We start from the raw sequence: 15159 nt of genomic DNA, 5'->3' as shown, positions 1-15159 counted from the left end.
AATACCCAAACTGGGGGGTTCAAATGAGAACTTAGAAATCCACACAAGATCAACAAGTACACGCTGCGATCCCCAGCCTTTGTCCGAGGAATGAGTTCAGCATCTCCCACGGGGAACTACTCCTGGTGTCCCAGGATTAATCAGAGAATGCGGGCGGTCCTGCTGTCAGAGAATCTGCCACGCTGGGCTCTGCTTTATCGGAGCCACAGGCCCGGATGGGGGAGCAGCAAGAGACACCCCCCACCCCACTTGCCTTCCCCACGGGGCCAAGATTATAATGAGCTGGTTGTCAATGACTGGCTCATTAGGATCTCAGCACCAGAAACTCTGGCCTGCCCTGGTTGGATAAGCTGAAGGTTCAGAGATCAGGCTTCTCTGATGATTTTACTAAGGGGAGAAATAAACACTGCCTGCTTCTCTCCCCGAACTTGTCTCATTCTGAGTCAGCACACGGGCAGCCATGTTCTCGCCAGGCTTGGAACGTTCTCTAAGACGAGGACTCCCTCCCTAGGGCTGACCCCGGAAAACGCGGTCGTGATCTAGGGCCGAGCCTGCCGGGTCCCTCTTCCGAGTGCTGCAGGTACAATTTATCCCATCCCAAAGTGGAGGCTGATTAATGTGCTCCTTGTGCCCAGCCCAATACCCAGGAATCCTTTCTCAGCAGTGAAGAATGAGGAACAACATCCCACATTCCACACTAACTTTCCATATTTTCTGAGGGGTGAAAACGAATCAGAAGTTTGGTTCTAAAATCATGGCCTAGAATGAATAAGTGCATTAAAGCCCTAGTTCTGCTGGCCATTCATTGTACAATCTGAGCTAGCCACTTCATGTTCCGGAGACTCACCTACGTAAGAGGGGACAGTAATGTGGATGCTGCCCACCTCACAGAGCATTTGTAAGGCAAACTCCATTTAGGTGAGTTGTTAATATTATTTTATTCAAGCACAAATGGACTCTTTTCTGCATCTTTGACTAGGCCCGGACCCTGAGAGGGATCCTGATGGCTGAAATCCGATTATCCATCAATTAATTTATCCAGAAGCTGCCATGTGCTTCCATGCAAGCGGAGACAGGAAGACAAAAGGACGGAGTCCCTGCCTTCAAGGAATTTACATTCTATTAAGAAGCTGCAGTCTATCCATCCTTTCACCGGTCCTTCAATCAATTATGACTCAGTGGACTCAGATCTACGTACAGCACCTTGGTCAACCGTAGGTAGGAAACGCTGCTCTGGCCTCACATTTGACTTGGGGAATCGGATCTTGCAAACATTCCTCTCTAAAAGACCAATCCCGAGGCCAGAAAGACTAAACCTGCCAGTAGTGAAAAAAATATTTTAATAGTTGAGTGAAACAAAGACGCTGCAGGTCGAGGCCCCAAGATAAACAAAGGAAGGTGTTAGGAAGGGAAGGAGAAGGTTTTATCTTCCTGACAGAAGGCCCTGATCTTTTCTCGAGTTTTAATAAGGAAATGGCTTTGAAGGATCCGCACGTGTCGGTGAACCATCCTTGAAGAAGCCGGGTCTGGTACCTGAACTCCAAGGAGATTTCTCTGAATATTTTATAAGCTCTTCCTGAAGAAAATGAGGCTGTTTCAGAACACATCCCCTGTCTGGGCTAATGCTCCCCACTTAGAGTTAAGGCTGTTAGAGATGGAAAGGGAAGGGGAAGAAGGTGAAGGGGAGGAGAGGATCCTATGAATGTTAGAATAGATTAGAAACATGGTTCGGTGAAAGATGGAGGAAAAAATAGCGGTATCCTTCCAGTCGTGCGATAACACGCTGCCGCCAACCAAGAGGCTGCTTTGAGTGGAATAACTTTCAAAAAGAGAAATGACTATTAACCACTGTCGTGTTCGCTCACTTCTCATAGGAGGTCTCAGCTACCTACAAAACGGGGTTCAGGGTGCATTAGGAGGGGGCTGCCTAATGAATTACTTCAAATGCAGAATATGATGACACTTGACTTGGAAAATGGGAGGACAAAGTCAAAAGCACTGCCCAGATCTGCAAACTTTTGTACACACCTGATTTGTGCCAATGAAGGTAAATCCCCTCAGGGGGCCTGTGGTCCAAGAGGAAAATGCAAAAAATAAATACAATGCTACGTGAAGAAATTTCAAGAAGAAGATGCCCTCCCTTGAGGTGAGGGTTGGAAGAGTAGAAAAGACTTGGTGGAGATGGTGACCCTGAGCTCGGCCTTCCAGGAGACCCTTTTATGGGGCTGAGTCAAGTCATCAGCATCTATTAAGTGCTTCCTGGATGCCAGCTGCTGAATGCCAAGAATACAGATACCAGCAGAAAGAAAGACAGCTACTGGCTTGACCTTCTAATGGAAAAGATGACCCTCAGAAAAAGGGTGAAAGGGTGGGGGGCAGGTGAGGGGGATGATGGGGAAAGTCCAGAAGAGCCTGCAGGTGGGTCCGGGACTGTCTGAAGTCAGGGATGGCTTTGCTCGTGATCTGGCAGCCCGGCCTCCGGCGCGGTGACTGGCTCCCAGCAGGCACTAAATCAAGCGCTGCTGCTGATGGAACATGAGTGCTCCACCTGAACTCTCCTTAGATATACGGAGATGTGTTTCAAGGGAGAAATTCTCTGAGCAAAATAAATTCCCATCAAGTGTTGCCGACTGAGAGACATAAATGGGGGTGTTTACTTCCTGCATTCGAGACGGCCGAGTTCCCTGCTCACCCCTGCCTCCTTAGGGAGCCGGTCTTTTGTGACCTTGGGAATGGCATCTTCCCAGAGCAGATCCCAAGGACCTTCCCCCTCCAGAGCTCCCTCCTCCACCTTCCGTCCACCACGTTATACTCCTAGTCTCAGATACTGTCCTTATCAAGAGTGCCCCAAAGTGAATGGGCGATAGTGTTCCCCTCACTCACAGCCAACAGGCAGGGGCTGCTGCTCTCCGAGGTGCTGACTGAAGCTCCTGGCCACCTGGGGCTTGGTTACATGAAGTTTCCACCCAATTCTGACTTTACATGAACTGGTGTCCCTCCCATCAACACAAACAGGGTTTGTCCCTATTTTACTGCTGGATAAACTGAGGCTCAAAAAGGCCATAGGTCTTGCCCAGTGTCACATAGAGAGTAAATGCTAGTGATAGGATTCAAATCCAAGCGTTCTCTGACTCCAGCTCTGGCACTACTCAGAATGGACGGACATTTGGTACCAGGAGAGTCGTGTTCGCCTCCATCATCCCCGTGTCCCTCGTTGCTCACCCTCATTGAGAACCGGAGGCTTAATGACCGTCCTCCAAGGAGGCTCCAAGGAGGCTCCAAGGGCTGCCTGACTGCGAGGTGTAAGGACACAGGAAGAAGAGCTCCCAGAAAGCGAGATGGGGAAGCTGCTCCCCACGAGGGGCAGGCGTCTTCTCTCAGCCTGGACAGAGCCACAGCCGGGAAAACCTCTTCTCCAGAGTGCCAGCTCCCTTGAGGGCCAACGACAGCCTCTTTTATTGGCTTTCTCATCTCTATCATTTAACTCAACTGCCAGAGGCTGGTTCAGTGGGGAGGGTGGACAGCATCCCTCTGATGGAAGAGACGCCCAAGTTATTACAGTGAGAACATCTTTTATTTGTTTTTGTTTTTTCTTTCTGGTCAAAACAGCGTAAGTGGGTTGTTTGTGGAAGAACTTGGGGGGGGGGGTCCAGGGCTGGGGGAACTGGGAGACTGATGTTGTGCACAGAATAACCAGGGGAGTATTTAGGGATAGTTTTATGTGCCTGCAAACGACCTCCCTCTCCCCAAATGCTGGAGATAGCTGGATTTCTAAGCATTTAAACTGCTTTTTAATTTTCTTTCTTTCTAACTTTACTTATTTTCTTAAATGTTAAATTTTTGGAAAATTCATTGACCCCTTTCATGCTTACATCACACACATTTTCAAATTAAGTCTTCTTCCTGAACCCAGGCCCAGGACTTTATTCACTGTACCATGTAGTTGCTCCCTTTGCAAATCTTAAAAAAGTTATAAAAGTGCTTTGTAAAAAAATACTATTATTGTTGTTGCTTCAGGTAGGAAGCAAGAGAGGCAAGATTTGAATTTTTCCTCCCATGTACTCAAGTGCACAAGGCTTCATCACACTCAGGAGCCAATTTCCTAAACTACCAAGTCTCCTGATTACCACCTCGAGCAGAACCTATCGACACCCTCTTACTCTCTGAGGGGTAATCATCACTCCAGCATCTGCAAGCCCTCTGAGCAGCAGCCACCTTTCCGAAGTCTATAATAATGAAAACTCTTAGGAAGGCTTTTGGGTTCTATAAATGTAGAGCTCCTTCTGAATCATTAACATGATGGTTAATCCCTAAATCTCCTTCTCAAATTGGGGCTGACAAGCCCATATCTGAATTAATATGTCCAACGTAGACATTAGGACTCATACTTTATTTCCATTCAAATGCAGATTCTGGCCCAGAAAATGGGCCTCGAAAACAAAACACTTTATTTCCCTTCTTCCCTCAGGAAATGTGAAAGTGCAGACCTCGGAGTAAGAGAGACAGGTTTCTATTTCCTGTCAGTTGGAGAGATGGTGCTGTCTATTCTCAGCATGGAACGGAAACAATGGAGATTCCTTCTGGCAATAATGTTTTTTTTTGGATCTAGGCCTACATCAGAGGAAAGGAAGTGCAGTTTGGGGGAAGTTGCACAACTTATATATTGTACACACACACGTTTATGTGTCTATGTGTGTACACACACACACACACACACACACACACACACACACACACACAGATGTGGTATATGGATATATATGTACCTATATATACATAAATATATGTAAATGATTCATCCCACTAAGATTTCCTTTATTTGTGTATGTAATGACATCAAGGGTCACTGGAGTGTGGAGTTGTCAGACAAGTACTTAATCTCTTTTGCTCCCTTTTCTCTTCTGGAGTGAAGGGAGATTAAGGTCCGACCTTTTCTGAATGAATGAAATATTTACTAAACACAGTCCGAAGCATTCTGCCAGATTCAGGGGACGTTATGTAGAAAAGAAGCTCATCACGTTCTCCATTTTACCTATTTTCTTTCTGGACATTTAGTCAACCACACTAAGTATAATTAGTTCAGCCTCTACCATTCGTATTTACGTTGTTCTTTATTTTATCAGAAGATAAAGTTATTAATACAATTGTAGTAGCTCAGAGCCCCCAGTTAGGAAATTACATAATATTCAAATAGAAGTTTGACTCTCTCACAATTTAAATTAATTAACCCTTGGCTTTTCTCTACTTGAGGCAAACATAAGGACACAGAACGTCAGAGTCAGAGACGACCATTTGTTAAGCACCTACTCACATGCCAAGTACCATGTTTAGTGCTGTTGTGGATACAAGACAATCCGTGCCCTAGAGACAACCCATAGGAAGAAGGTGAAAAGCAGGAGGAGGCGTGGGGAGAAGGGGTGGGTTACCCAATAACTAAGGTACAAAATGATCTGAGGAAGTGAGAATTTCAGAGTGATGAGTTTCACTGAGGAGACTTCTCAGGAAGTCCTGGAAAGTAGCTGGGTAGCAAAGGATCAGGAGAGTTTTTCCATCCCCTACATCTTTTAATTTCTCCACTCAGAGAAAGGGAGTGGTCTCGGAAAGCCGGGCCAAGGAGGAGTGAAGTCCAGGGATCTGCAGGATGAGCTCCCTGGTGGGGACGTTCTATCAATGTTTAGGTAAAGGATGGAGACAGAGTATATACAGTGTCTGTTAACAGATGAAGATGGGAAGTCAGGGAAAGATCAGACTCCTTTTTAGGGAATTTCTCTTGATTCCTGATCTCTTGGGCACAGCCAGGAGCTCTGGCCTGAATCTTTTGTTCAGGGCCGTCCGAGGGGGCCTGAGATTCCTCCTCAGTCTTCTCTTTCTCCTTGTCCCCGCTGCTCGTGGGCTCCCAATTCTTTTTGCCTCAGGTCTAGTTAGGTTTTGGAAGGGCTGGGAATGCAGTCTCTTCCTAGCCGCGGCTGCTTCTCAGCTGCGGGAGACCTTCCTTCTTCCTCCGGCCACTCCGTTGGGCTTGGGCAAGAGTGATTCAAGTCAGCCTGCCCTCTACAGATCACAGTATTCCCCACTCACTCTTGGGGTTCAGAGAACGCTCCTCCTTTTAAACTATGCAAACCCCAGCAAGCCCCTCAGATCGCAAATCCTCATTTCTCACAGGCCTCAAGAACCGTGGAGTTCAGATGGGTGGGAACATTCCCTTCTGATGCACATAAAACATATTCTTCGGGTGCCTAAAGGCCCCAGAAGCTAAATGGCTTCCCAGTCACACAGTGAGAATAAGCTTTAGAGGTAGAATGTGAACCCAGGTATGTGCTGATGCTCTATCTATTACCATACGTGACCCATTTGGGCAGTTAATTAAGAGTATATGGGTGATAATGAGGCCCAGGGAATGCTCTAATTTTTCAATTAGTCTCAAAGTTCAGGTTGAAAAGGCAGCTTCTGCAATCGGAGATCTCCTGTCGTACTGGATCATTCTTGTTTCCATGTTTTGGTGATGTGGTACCACCGATATGGGGGGGGGGGGGCATAGAGATCAGAGCTCCAGGTGCCAGAGGGGCTCAGCCCACGCGACCTTGTCCACAGACTCTCCAAGCACGGAGCCCTCTCTTAGGGCCTTCTCATCCACTCACAAGGCTGCATTCTACTTTTACTTTTGCAAGTGGACCTCGTAAAATGCTCACGCGGTAAGATCCACCTTGTGTATCCCTGGGAGCCGAGCCGTAGAATTATTTTTAATTCTTCCCTGACTGTTACGCTGACATCACTTCAGATCTAGGCTGGGCGTGTAGCCTGTTGGGCTGGAATGCCCCAGGTCTTGGTGCTGGGGGATTCTGAAAAGGTAAAACACCTGAAATGATCAGTGGCCCTTTTGCTCAGGGACTGTTTGGGAAGGAAAGTTCTCGGGAAATGTCTCCTGAGCATCCCGATGCTGCGGCTTCCTGTGCTGCCAGAGGAAGAGGGGCCCTGAGGGCTGGCGGGAACAAACAGGATCCTCCGGAGCTCCTTGGACAATGGAGTTGTGAAGGCAGCAGCTGCCCAGCCAGGGCCCGTCTCATAGCAGCCTTTGGTCTCTAGAACGTGTTCGGATCTCAGACCCCGGAGGATACGGGACCGGTCGGAAAAGGTCTCAGCAGGAGAGAAACAGAATAGTCTGAATCTAGTCCTAATCCATGAGACATAAGGCCGCCACATCCATACCAGATCTCTGGGACATCCCAGCCTCATTCACACGGCAGCAACGGCATATGTGATAAAACCTAAACCTTTCAATATGTGAAACCAATCTAGAGATGCAAGAAACACGGGGGCATCCAGAGCAACCCCTCATTTGATAGATGATCAGATTAAAGCTCAGAGACGTTTGAGAGGCTTGATTAAGATCACACAGACACACAGCAGGAAAAGGAAGGACCTGGAACCAGAACCACTTGGTCCAAAGCTTCTAGACACAGATGACTGACAGTTTCTTGGAACACTCTGAAAATATCGATAGAATAATCCAGAATCCCTGCTGAGCACAAAGGATGGTCATTTCTGGATGACATCCCCCATCCCATGACACTCCTACAGCAACAATGAAAAGTTAGAAGCAGCAAAGAACTGGAAGCAAAGTAGACATCTGCCATTGAACTGGGAATGGCTAAAACACACTGTGATGCTGAATGCCAAGAAATCTGGGGAAGATTTCTCTCATACACACACACACACATATTTATATACACATACATAAATATATATATATATATATACATATATATATATATAACATAGTTATATATATATATTTATTACATAATTACGTATGATCATATTATTACATAAACCTGCATAAATTTACATACAATACATAAATATATTTTATGTACACATACATAAACATGTGTGTATAAACATATACATACACATGTATGTATGTGTATGTATATGTATAAACTGAAGCAGTCAGGTAAATAATCTACAACAATGTAAGTGGAGAGGCTGACAAAGAAATCCCGAATGCAGTGAAATGCTAATGACGTCCTTCTTTGCAGAAGGGCAAGACTAAGTGTGGAGCACTGTATATGGTGTCGGGCTTTTCCCAATGCCTTCCTTAGTTTGGTTGAACAGTTTACTTATTCTCTGAAAATTGTAGCTCACAGGGGATGACCCTATGGGGGAGGGAAGGAAGACAGAGATGTTGAGAAATGCAGGTGATGTGTAAAGAAAAGATGGGGAAAATTCTTAAAATAAAAGAAATAAAAGAAAAGAAGGTAAGCAAAGGCAGTTGATGGGGGAGGGGGTGGCACATTTGCCATTATAAGCAGCATTCCACACCTACAGTCTGAAGAATATCTCACATCTGAGTGTCTACAACTAAAGCAGATTTTTCTACGCATCTGAGTTGAGCGGGCTTCCTGCACGGTTTTCATTTCTTTAGTCACTAACACAATTATTCTCTAAACAGAGGCATTCTTCCCAAGCAGAATTTGAAGAGTATGCAAAGGAGGCATCTATGTGGGATGATATCACAATAACTCACAGTAAAATTAATTATCCCTTTGAAGTCTAATTTTGTTCATCCATACTCTTTATTTTATTTATTTTATTTTTTTGAGGCTGGGGTTAAGTGACTTGCCCAGGGTCACACAGCTAGGAGTGTTAAGTGTCTGAGACCAGATTTGAACTCAGGTCCTCCTGAATTCAGAGCTGGTGCTCTATCCACTGCGCCACCTAGCTGCCCCCCATCCATACTCTTTAAATGGTTGGGGAGCCGAGTCCGATGAATCTTACAGTTCTCTATCTTGATTCAAGAGAAAGAATATAGGACCCCTCCCGCCCCACCTCAAGCACAATGGCATCATGTACCCAGCTGGCTGAGAACCCTTAGTAGGCATTTGCAGTGTAATACTCAGGCCCAGTGTTCTTAGGGGGACTTGCACTTACTTGTTGAGGATTTTGGTTCTCTTAGCACTTGAAAAGTTCTCCAGTTGTAAAGACTCTTGAGTAAGAAAAGCCACAGCCAGGTGGAAGTAATTGTTCCAGAGCTGAAATCCAAAAGGGCACAAGAGTCACATTGTTGGGTACACACCAGACAATACAATACAGACAAATGCTAACTTCCACAATTAGGAGAGGATAGAGCTATACATAATTCCCTCTGGAAGGAGGAGTGAATTTGATTTGGTGAAAGAGTCAGGAAAACATGGGTTCAAATTCTCTCTTGACACTAACTGGGTGACATATTGCTTAATGTCTCCGAAGCTCAACTTCCTCATCTGGAACATGGGCACAGCACACTGCTTTATCCATGGTGGATGGTGGAATGGACTGAATTACCTGTGCTGCTTCCCATAGTGGTATCATTACATGAGCATCCATTGCAGTAACATTAAAGAAATGTGCATGATGGCAAGAACAGCAATGGGTTCAAGTCGGCAGATCTGTGGTCCTAACTGAGCCTGACCACTTACTATTTACCGCTGGGACCCTGGGAAGTGCCTTCTCCTAATGGGTACACAGTCTCCTCATTCACAGACGGAGAGATTAGTCCACATGGTCTCTGAAGTCCCATCGTTCCAAAGGGGTGGCTAATGGCATTCTGTGAGCACTAACGCAGGAAATGCAAATCTCACCTACAGTGGCATCAGATATTCAGGGGGAGAAAAGGGAGAAATATCTATGCTGGGCCTTTCAAGAGTTAAAGGCATAAAGACCGTGTCTCTAGTAGAGAATTCATGCAAAGGGATGGGAGGATCAGACATCTGGGTCTTGCCTTCGAGACCGTGCTAACTTATACAATTATATAAGATATATTTATATACCTTTATATAAATATATATATATATATCTTTAGATAGATATAGATATATAAATATATCAAGATAAATATATCTTTATAAATTAATATAACTTCCTCCAGAGGGAGAAGGAGTGAATTTGATTCAGTGAAAGAGTCAGGAAAACATGGGTTCAAATTCCCTCTCTAACACTAACTGTGGGACATATTGCTTAATGTCTTAATTGTTAGCATGTGCAGCCCCAAAGTGAAATTTCCTCTTAAGGGGGAGGATCTGCTCCAGAGCTTCAGAAGGAAATCATTCAGACCCGCACTAGCTTTTTCTACCCATTGCTTCCTTCCCACCCGAGGACATGAAAATTGGGGGTTTAAGGGTGTCGGGAGCTGCTGTTTGCAGTCTTCCTCTGCAGCCTCCCACAGCTCACAAACTGAACTAAACATATGATGCTTTAGGAAAGTTAAGTCCCTTCAAACCTGAAGAACAAAGTGTTGAAGAGGAAAAATTCGTGTATTATAAAAGCCCTCTTCCTCATCCCCTCCCCAATTTTTGTGCTTTTCCCTTTCTCCACCCTTCATATTTCTAGTCAAAATTAATAGAAAAAATTCTGAGGGGGGAGAAACGATTTTTCTTTGACTACGTTCTCAAATTAGCTCATAGAGTAGGCCGGTGTCTCTCATATGTCATGGGCAGCTTCTGGATATATTTGGACAGATATTCTAGAATAGCCCATTTCTTAGAAAGAATAGCTCAGGATAGCCTCCTCCCTGGAAGAGAGAGCTTGGATAACCTCCTTCCTAGAATGGAAAACTCAGAAAAGAGAGACAGAGAGAGCCCAAGAAGAGATAGCCTGGGACATCTACTTCCTAAAAAGACATATACTGGGATATCTCACTGAAACAGAAAGGTCACCCTGAGGATACAGACACTGCCTTGAAGCCCTTAAGGACTTCTTCGACCGGACAAGAAACAGAGGCAGCGTGCACAGGGAAAGTCGATTCTCTCCGTCCCCTCCCCCTTTTCTGGGCACAAATGCTTCTAACATCCTATTTCCTGTTATTTTTTCCCTTGCCTCCAGACATAATGAGGATTTTTTGCTTTAAGGAAAGATGAGCCTCTTAAAGTTTAGAAAGACATTTGGGTTTCTCCATTTTAACTTCCTGGGAAACTGATGATCATTAGGTAATATTTATAGGACCTGAGAGGCCCTGAAAGGTGGTATTTTAAGCCATGGAAAATATAAACTTGTGAGATAAGGGGAGGGATGGTGAGAGGAGGGAGGCGATGTCACCTAATAATGAGCTTTGCCATTGCCTTGTAAATGTTATCTGTAGGAAGGGGAAGGAGGCCTAGATCTTGAGCTTCTTATCCAATGCCTTAGCCTAGAGGCTGCCTCTAACCTCTGACCCCCAAAGTAACTCAGGCTGGTTATTATTTCCTAAAACTGAAACAATTAGAAAAATACCGCTTATTTTCAACTCGTACCCCTCCTTGTCCCCAGTGATTGACAGTACTTTACATAAAATATTTAATGTTATTTCATCATCCATCCTTTTTTCAAATAAATGCATTTATTTTGCCTCAAAAAAGAAAAGTAAAGAAAAACAAAACTCCCAACAAATTTCTACACTGATTGTGCCCAAATCCACGTCTCATTTTGTCTACTGAGTCAACTCTGTGTCGGGTAGGCGGCTTCCATCCATTCTTCAAAAATAGGATCGAGCTCACAGAACGCCTTTGCTGTTCCCTTCCCCATCCTTACTCCCTCCAGTTGCTGATCCTCTTTCCCTCTGAAATTACTTAAAAAAACAAAACAAAATAAAAAAATCCCACACATTCTAATTTACTTAACTAAATATTTCCTAGAAACATCTAAATTTTTCAATATTCATTTTTAAATGAATTTCAAATTCCTCTTTATATCATGCAATATTTATTTATGCTTTTTTGCCTGCTTATCAATGTATATTTTCCTGTTCCCGAGCCCCATTAAGCTCTGTGAGGGCAGCCTCTTTTGGTCTGCAAACCCCCAGTGACTAACAGTGTCTGGGCCACAGTAGGTACTTATCACGTTTTTTGCTAAATTCTGCTTGCTGCTGCTTGCCTGCCAAGCGTGTCCCTGGTCATCTGTCTCAGAGACCACCCGCGAGGTGGGCCTGCAGAACTGCCCACCCACTCCATCGCTCCCTGTACCACCAATGTCTCTGCCGCCTGGGCTCCAGCAGCACTGACTACAGATTCAATGGCTCTTCCTTGGATAAGTGGCCAATTAAACGTCAGCGTGCCCACTGAAGATCCAAAGGCTGGCTGGGGCCCCTCGGAAAGACCTTCCAACAAAGACCCCGGCTTTCTCCTCACCTGTAGCTCAAAGTTGGCTTGATCCAGGAATTTTTTGTTGAGCATATCTGCATACTGATTAATTGCTCGCAGGAAGACTCTGAAAGATCAAGAGAAAATTACATAATTATACACTTAGACGCTGGCACCTTGGGAGGCTTGGCATTTCAATTCGATCCAATCTGAGGCTGCCTGCAATGGGAAACCTGGAGCCGTTATTGGAAATGCAGGTATGAGGCTGGCGGCGGAGCGCGGGCAGACCGCTATGCAGATGTTCTCTAAATTAATCCAGGAAATTAGCACATGCACAAGAGCAGAGAGGCGCCCAAAATACCCTCTCCCAAAATACTGAAAGATCTTCGTCACGAAAATCTAATTTTTCAAGGAAAGGTGCAAATTAAAGCCTTTTTGTAGGTACAGTATCTTAATAGGGCAGGCTAACACCAGATGGTTCTTACAGCGGTGTTTCTGGTCTCTTACAATATTAACTAGAGCTGAAAGGTCAGCGGCCCTCATCCTACCCAGTCTGCTTTCTAAATGTTTCATTTGGATGCTGGTTAGTCCATCAGAGAGCAAAGAGGGATGACACATCTGCTGGGGGAACTTCCAGACAGAGGTCACGGAGGGCTGTCTACAAAGCTCAGCTGGGAGGCAGAGGCAGAGTTCTACATCATCTCACCTGGAGGGGTCAAAGAGCATGTACATGCTCACACACACATGTGCACTCACACACACATACACACACACAGAGCTGGGGAGAGAAAACCGTTTCACTCCACACAGAAATAGAAGGGAAAGGAAAGTAGGCGATTATAGGGAGGGAAAGTTAAAGGAGAGGTTAGTCCTAGGAGGAGATGCAAAAGTACTGACTTCTTTCTCTTTTTGAGGTGGCAAGGAATAGGAGCCCGAGGAACCATGCAGGAATGGACACACAAGTTACGGTGCATCACTGTAAGTGGATACTAGCGTCCATGAGGAAGGAGGAAGAGGATGGTGTCAGAGGAACATGGGAGATGTACATGGACTGATGCAGAGGGTCAAGGACAATACTGGCAAAGGACAGCCATTCTAAAAGCATCCAGAACTCGAAACAGCGTAATGGCCAATCAGGCTTCCAGGGCCAAATAAGGAAGCCTTCTATCCACGTACTGGCAAGAGAGGTGATCATGGAATGAGCTATCTGCCGCACATGGCTGATGTAGGAATAGTTCAGCTTGACCAGACATGTTCATAAAGGGCTCTGTTTTGTTCTCAATGGGCAAGGGGAGCTGGGAGGGAAAAGAACAGATGAATTTTTGTTGATGGAAAAAAATTAAAATAAAAATTAAAGGATCCAAGTCTTGCCTTTGTTACTCACTGGCTCTGTTAAACAAGGAAAGTACCTTAATCTCATCATGTCCCGAGAAAATATGAAAATTTCAGGAAAGGTAACAACCTGTATTGGTGGAGGGAATTTGTTGAGCGTGAGCTTTCCATGCCATTGAGATGACAGGTCTAGTAAAAATAATAACCAATAGATAAGCAGACAAGCAAATAAATAAAAGAAGGAAGGAAGAGAAAGACAGAAAGAAAGAGGGGATTTATAAAACTACTGCAAGTCAGTCCCTGCTTTCAAGACACTTACAATCTTCTCCAGGGAAACAAAGTAAATGTCAATCAGTCAATGTAAATATATTAACACACACACACATACACACACACACACACACACACACACACACACACGGAGTACCTATGTGGGACAGGAATATGAGGAATGGATAGAATGCTGAGCCTGGAGATAGTAAGGCCTGAGTTAAAATCTATGCTTACTAGTTGTGTGACATGGGGCAAGTCACTTAATCTGTCTAGTTTTCTCATCTGTAAAATGGAGATGATAATAGCACCCGCTCCCTAGGCCTAGTATGGGGATCAAAGAAGAAATAATTGGAAAGTGTTCTACAAAGTGCCTGGCACATAATTAGCACTATAAAACTGTGAGCTATTTACTATTATATATTACTATACGTATAATATATACCATTATATACTTATTTGTATATTATATAGAATAGGAAGAAGTATTACTATATTCATATTTATACATTACATAAGGAATGGACAGATAAAGCGATACTTGGGTTGGAGGAGGATGCTATCACAAGTTGGGGAGGATGGGAAAGGCCAATGTTTTGTAAGAAGCCCTTGAGCTGAGCCCCATTGGATTGTGAGCCTTACCAGGATGTGAGGAAAATTAGATTGTCCTTGGAACTCACGTACAGGCCCCAAGCAGAGAGCCTACTCATGGTAAGCACTCTGTTGACGCTTGGAGATTGATGGAATGGTTGAAGGGAGGTGGGGATTTTAGGAAGTGGCTCTGGTAGGGATGGAATTTCAGAAAAGTCAAAGTCTTTTAAAAAATATCATTTCTTTGCAAACTAGGAATTCAGAGACCCTGAAAACTAGACTATTCTCCCTCAAAAATAAACTCCTTCTCTGATAGCGGGTCGTCAACTCTTGTACCATCAGGTATTTAATTGAGGGCATGAGTCACTTGTCTGATTTCGGTAAATGGACAAGCCTTTTCCACCTTGTTCACAAGGTAACTTTGTTTTATTACCCATGAAAGTGTCCAAAACAATGAAGCTGAGAGTCTGCTCCGGCAATGACATCCTTCCCTGCACAACGGCTTTCTCTGGGGGGAATTCACATCAGGACACGGATAATGAAGTTAATTACTATCCCTCATTCAGACAGCAGGCAGCAGTTGAAGAGTTTGAGAAAAATTGAGGTGACTTCCCAGGAAAGGGCATCCTTAGGCTCTAGTCTGTCCTTAAATCTGAACTCTTGGAGCGGTGCCCCGTGCCAGTGAGCCCAAGGGCTCGGAGGGGGGGCTGGGCGAGAGAACGTCACCCTCTGACAATAAAGAGGTCCGTGGCCCTGGGCACCTTCATCTCGTTCTTTCTTTGGAGTCACAGAGGCGCAACCCCAAGACTGGGACTCCCTGAAGACAATTTCATTAAAAGAGCTGTCAGCGCCATCTAAAAAATGTCATGAGACC

General features: G+C 44.8%; 1 protein-coding gene across 2 annotated transcripts in view; it reads right to left on the bottom strand.

Annotated features, from left to right (window-relative positions):
• Positions 1-15159, bottom strand: part of DOCK1 (dedicator of cytokinesis 1) — a 465334-nt gene that overhangs the window by 78661 nt on the left and 371514 nt on the right. For both annotated transcript variants that reach the window (XM_074297159.1, XM_074297160.1), the window contains exons 30-31: positions 12141-12219; positions 8932-9032 (exon numbers count right to left, since the gene is read on the bottom strand). In XM_074297159.1, the coding sequence (XP_074153260.1) occupies positions 8932-9032; positions 12141-12219 (180 nt within the window). The remainder of the gene's footprint in view (positions 1-8931; positions 9033-12140; positions 12220-15159) is intronic.

This window comes from Sminthopsis crassicaudata, chromosome 2 (assembly GCF_048593235.1).
Source record: "Sminthopsis crassicaudata isolate SCR6 chromosome 2, ASM4859323v1, whole genome shotgun sequence".
NCBI classification, from domain to species: Eukaryota; Metazoa; Chordata; class Mammalia; order Dasyuromorphia; family Dasyuridae; genus Sminthopsis; species Sminthopsis crassicaudata.
The sequence above is the reverse complement of the archived record's forward strand: the minus strand, read 5'-3'. Positions and strand labels throughout refer to the sequence as shown.